The following is a 6,000-nucleotide window of genomic DNA, read 5'->3' as shown; positions in this document are numbered from 1 at the left end:
TCGCTCTGTCTCTCGCTCGCTCTGTCTCTCGCTCGCTCTGTCTCTCGCTCGCTCTGTCTCTCGCTCGCTCTGTCTCTCGCTCGCTCTGTCTCTCGCTCGCTCTGTCTCTCGCTCGCTCTGTCTCTCGCTCGCTCTGTCTCTCGCTCGCTCTGTCCTCTCGCTCGCTCTGTCTCTCGCTCGCTCGCTCGCTCGCTCGCTCTGTCTCTCGCTCGCTCTGTCTCTCGCTCGCTCGCTCGCTCTGTCTCTCGCTCGCTCGCTCGCTCGCTCTGTCTGTCTCTCGCTCGCTCTGTCTGTCTCTCGCTCGCTCTGTCTGTCTGTCTGTCTCTCGCTCGCTCTGTCTGTCTGTCTCTCTCTCTCTCGCTTCCCCCACCTGCTGCTCCCACAAGCAGAGCCAGAAATCATGGAAGCCACATGAGTTTTTGGAGAAATAGAACAATTCTGTTACTTTTGGGACTGGCAGGAAATTGATATTTGATGTAATCAGCTTTGACACAGCATACACCAGGATAAATGCTCAAATTTCTGTTCCTGTTAGCCTTTTGTTTTTAATATTTTTATTTTCTCAGCTCAACACGAGCCAGGAGAGGCAAGATGGCCACAGTCCAGGTCAAAGAAGCAGTTCTCCTGAGTACAGGTAATATTGAATTTTATATATTATCTTAGATTGTGCCTGTCTGACACAGTTTATTAATTGTGACACATATTTTTAAATTTTGATCCAAGCGAATAATTTTCCAGTTTCCTGCAGTTTAATGCTGGCTTCATGTTGAATCGAAAGTTGTTTGGGTATTTGTTTACTTCTGCTGCTGGATGCTTCCGATTAGTATAAATATAGAAGCTGTTGAGCCATTGCATCAGCCTAATGGGCCTTGATGCCAATACCAGTATATCTCATGTAGATCAGGTTTGAATGCCACTGCCTTAACTTGATGGCATTATTTATTTCTTCTTGGAATCTTTTATGCACATTTTTTATTTACACTGTATTGATACATCATGGAACAAGATCGATGAGGTTTCACAACATTACGTATTTGTATGATACCTCGAATGTATCTGTTACCATTGTATTGCATCTCTCACCATTGTGTTGCATCTCTCCAGTTTTGTAAAATGACACTTCAGTAACTTTGGTATTTGCAGCATTGCTGTATTATAAATTGTTTATATGGCAAAATCCAAGTCATGTCCTATATGAATATGTTGAAAGTGGCACTGGAAAAGTGGCACGTGCAGCAGCGACAGCATCAGAGATGACCACTCACTTCAGGAATTGAGACAGACCAAAAGGGCAATCAGTTCCAGTTTTCAAACTCTCTATTAAATTAAAATTAACTAACATGGATAAAAGATGATACTTTCAAAAAAAAAAATGAAAAGCTATGCATTTAATCACAAACCATGTGGAGGAAAGTATTGGCATTTTTCGTAGCTCAAAACTACTTCCACGTCTTTGAAAAAACTTCATTGGCGAACCCTTAAAATGCAGTATGTAATATGCGGTAATTTACTTTTCTGTAGAGGTACAGTATGAAAATAATTTTGAAGAGTTAAGTAATTTCTGAAAGACAGGGTTGGGAGTCAGATAAACTAACAAGGGAAATCATTAGAGAGCTCCAGTAAATTGATTTGAAGGGTGTGGAGAAATAGTTCAACACTGCAGTAGAATATCTTTTATGACATAATTATGGCCATGCAGGATCAAGGCATACCACATAATTGCACGCTCTGGCTAAAAAATAGAAGCTTAAAAAGAAGGAAAAAAATTACGTGCACAAATCCTGCAAGGAAAAATAGGAAGCAATTCACAGTGATCTATCTAATACATAGAAACATCAATGTGCAGTTGGAGGAAGCAAAAGAGACCTTTAAAAAAAAAAAAGCATCGCTGCAGACACAAAATATAGGTAAAACATTCTTTGAACAGCAACTTATATTTATCTAGCATTTGAAATCCAAAGTAACCTGCAGGCACTTCACAAATAGTAATGGGCAAAGCTGTTGAGCCTTGGAGGATGAGATTCAGAGTGCTAACCAAAATTTACTTTTCAGAATGTTTTTCATGGAGGAGAGAGAAGTGTAAAGGTAGAGGGACTCAGGGGCAGGCTTCCAAAGATTGTGGCTATTGAAGCTGATGGCTCTGTCATCAATGGTGGGCTGAATGGAAAAGGTTACACCTAGGATTAGAACTGAAGGATGTGGGTGGGGCAAGATAAGGCTGACAAAGGTTGCAGAGATAGAGTGGGGCAAGGCTGTGGAATGATTTGAAGACTAGATGTGGAGTTTAAATTTAATATGTTAGGGGTCTGGGAGCCAGTGTTGGTCATTGAAGATGTGGAAGTGGAAGTATTGATATTTGGCTCAATTTAGAGTTTGTGGAGGGTGCAAGGAAAGAAAGACAAGCATTGCACTAACTGAGTCTTCAGTTGACCGCAGCACAGAAAAGGTTTCAACAGTGGGAAGGACTGAGTTGGGCAGGTTTGCATAGGTTGTAATCAACTCTTTTTTGGTAACTGGTCCAATGTGCTGAAAGCTCAGCTTGAGGTCAGATAGGATGTTAAGATTTTAGTACTACAACATTAAATTGCAGAAGAGATGAGGACCCTGAAAAAAGAAAATAGAGCCAAAAATAGATGGGTAAAAGCAAATTAATTTGCAAATTGGTTAATTGCTCACAGTATAAACAAAAACAAATGAATGACGTCAGCATAAATGAGTTTAAAGTCCAAGACTGCAAGGCCTTGAAAAAAGTAAAGCTTCAGGGGTGGGTAATGACAGACAAGCGATGAGACTTTTGAGGTATTGGTCACTTGAGCGAATAGGTGAATACTGGGAGGTAATGGTTTTGAAGCAGACTATCATGGCAACAGCAAACATTAGTCTTGCTTTAAAATTAAGCATTAATTGTGCAGTAACCTAGTAATTGAGGCAAGTATTTATTTGAGGACTTATTTTGGGGTTTATGAGATAAGTGTTGAGTGGGGTGATCCACAAGTTGCTGTTGAAAACTCAAATGTTTCTAATTTACATTAGCAACTTCTGTTCAGAAGTTGAACATAAATGGATCAGTTTTGGAATCATAAAATATGAAGATGGGTGGGATGATAACATAAGAAATAGAAACAGGAGTAGGCTATTCAGCCCCTCAAGCCTGCTCCGCCATTCAATAAGATCATGGCTGATCTTCCCCTGACCTCAACTCCTCTTACGTGCCAGCTCCTCGTAGCCCTCAACTCCCCGATATTTCAAAAATCTATCTACCTCCACTTTAAATACTTTCAGTGATCACACCTCCACAACTGTCTGGGGTAGAGAATTCCAGACATTCAGTACCCTCTGAGAAGAAATTCCTTTGCATCTCAGTTTTAAATGAGTGTCCCCTTATTCTGTAACTATGTCCCCTGGTTCGAGATTCCCCCAGTCGTGGAAACATCTTCTCAACATCTATCCTGTCAAGCCCTCTCAGAATCTTGTACGTTTCAATAAGGTCACCCCTCATTCTTCGAAACTTTAATGAATAAAGGCCTAACCTGTTTAGCTGTTGTTGATCAGTCAACCCCTTCATCCCAGGAATCAGCCAAGTGGATCTCTTCTGAACTGTCTCCAAAGCCAGTATAACCTTTCTTAAATACGGGGACCAAAACTGTACACAGTACTCCAGTTGCAGCCTTAGCAATACCCTGTACAGTTGTAACACGACTTTCTTATTTTTAAACTCCAACCCCCTAGCAATAAAGGCTAGAATGCAGATGAAATTTAATGTGAAGTATTGCACCATGGAAAGGAAAAAAATAGAATGAGATAAGTAACCCATGAATGGTGTTCATCGCTAAGGATGAAGATGAGGCCTAAGATTTTAGTAGATTCCATGCTCAACACACCTGTCCACATCCTTCAGTTCTATGGCTCTGCCCTTATGCGTCACCTTTTCTGTTTATGTCCATTAATTATAAAACAGCAACCAACTAAGCAAGTAGAATCTTGTAATATACATTTGAAGCAATAGCATGAAGGTGAAGGGAATATTTTTCAAATTGTAACGTGCTCTGTTTAGACTACACGCTGTTTGTTATGTCCAGTTCGAGTCAGAAGCATGGAAGCCTTTCAAAGCCGAATGTTAAAATAAAAGGCCATAGAATTGATTCCTCGCGTCAGGACGGAGTTTGAGGAAGGACTGGCTAAACGTGGTCTTGTCAACCTCGTAGAAAGTCTCGTGTGATAAATTAGGTACTAAATAATATAGGAAATGGAGATCCAATATGCCATTTCAATTGAACCAGGTTAAGGGGGCACAATTTCAAAATGTCAGGGTAATTATAGAACTGATGCCAGGCAATTCTTCAAACAAGGTGTCATCAGTACTATATATTGAATGAACTTATGGATAGATTAATGGTTTAAAAGAGCTCAGATCATTTAAATACTGATGCCCTGATGAGTGGATGAGCGAGGCTGAGGCGAATTCGTGTTGAGCTTCTGATAAATGTGCTGTAATCTAACTGTTGATGGCTGGGAGACCCATCATTTATAGAATCTTCCACATGATGCTTTTCTGAATCCAAGGATACATCAACCAGAAAATGACTTAGAGGAGCTCAGTCCATCCTTAAATCTTGCCTAAAAATATTTGGAAAATTAGACAGTTCTAATTATCTGTGTCACAGTAAAGCAGAAGGCTTTCAGTAAGTGATGTATTTGGCACAAAGCAAACTGTTACATAGAATATTTTCTGAGAGTTTACAAATTTGCTTTTTTGATTTTTGTTACGAAAACTTTATAAGCATTGCACTGATGTTCATTGGGGATAAAAGGCAATTGTACCACTTGATTAGATACAGCCAAAAATATGGAGTTAGTTGTCTTCTTGCCTCTTGGGTTCAGATATTGTGCAGATGTCTTCTGATGTTGCATAAAATACTCCTTGGATTTCTTGTGTCTTTTCATTTTATTTCAGATTATGTTTTTTCTGTGATTTATGATCTGCATTTGAGTTTTTGTTAGTTTGACAAGGTGGTGCATAGTGGACTATTAGCGAAGACTATTGTGAAATTGGGTCAAAAGAAGGTTACAGCTGAGGAAACACAGGAAGTTAAGGGCACTTTCTCTGCTTGGAAGCCAGTAGTGTTGTCCTTTAGGGTTAGGGTTCTAGCGCAACTTCTGTTCACGGTGGCGTACTGGTATTGTCACTGGGCTAGTATCCCAGGGTATTTCTCTGGGGACATGGGTTCAAATCCCACCACAGCAGAAGGTGGAATTTGAATTCAATTAATAAATCTGGAATCAAAAGCTAGTCTGATGATGGCCATGAAACCATTGTCGATTGTTGTAAAAGCCCATCTGGTTCACTTATGTCCTTCAGGTAAGGACAGCAGATTTCCTTTTCTAGTCTTGCCTATATGTGACTCCAGACCCACAGTAATGTGGTTGACTCTTAAATGCCCTCTGAAATGGCCCAGCAAGTCACTCAGTTTACCTAACCGCTAAAAAGTCAATAAAACAGAATGAAACTGGATGGACCACCCGGAATCGACACAGGCATCAGAAACAATACTGCAAAGACCACCTTACTAACGTCTGGGGGCTTGCGCCAAAGTTGGGATAGCTGTCCCACAGACGAGTCAAGCAACAGCCCTACATAGTCATACTCATGGAATCATAACTTACAGGCAATATCCCAGACACTGCCATCACCATCCCTGGGTATTTCCTGTCCCACTGGCAAGACAGACCCTGCAGAGGTGGCGGCACAGTGGTATACAGTCGGGAGGGAGTTGCCCTGGGAGTCCTCAACGTCAACTCCGGACCCCATGAAGTCTCATGGCATCAGGTCAAAAATGGGCAAGGAAACCTCCGGCTGATTTTCACCTACTACCCTCCCTCAGCTGATGAATCAGTACTCCTCCAAGGTGAACACCATGCAAGGGTGCAGAATGTGCTCTGGGTGGAGGACTTCAATGTCCATCACCGAGAGTGGCTGGGTAGCACCACTACTGACTCAGC

General features: G+C 41.3%; 1 protein-coding gene across 3 annotated transcripts in view; it reads left to right on the top strand.

Moving 5' to 3' along the window:
• Positions 1-6,000, top strand: part of cwc22 (CWC22 spliceosome associated protein homolog) — a 151,971-nt gene that overhangs the window by 73,798 nt on the left and 72,173 nt on the right. For all 3 annotated transcript variants that reach the window (XM_068035535.1, XM_068035534.1, XM_068035536.1), the window contains one exon: positions 567-634. In XM_068035535.1, the coding sequence (XP_067891636.1) occupies positions 567-634 (68 nt within the window). The remainder of the gene's footprint in view (positions 1-566; positions 635-6,000) is intronic.

The sequence above is a fragment of the Heterodontus francisci genome, chromosome 7 (genome assembly GCF_036365525.1).
Source record: "Heterodontus francisci isolate sHetFra1 chromosome 7, sHetFra1.hap1, whole genome shotgun sequence".
In the NCBI taxonomy this organism is placed as follows: Eukaryota; Metazoa; Chordata; class Chondrichthyes; order Heterodontiformes; family Heterodontidae; genus Heterodontus; species Heterodontus francisci.
The sequence above is the reverse complement of the archived record's forward strand: the minus strand, read 5'-3'. Positions and strand labels throughout refer to the sequence as shown.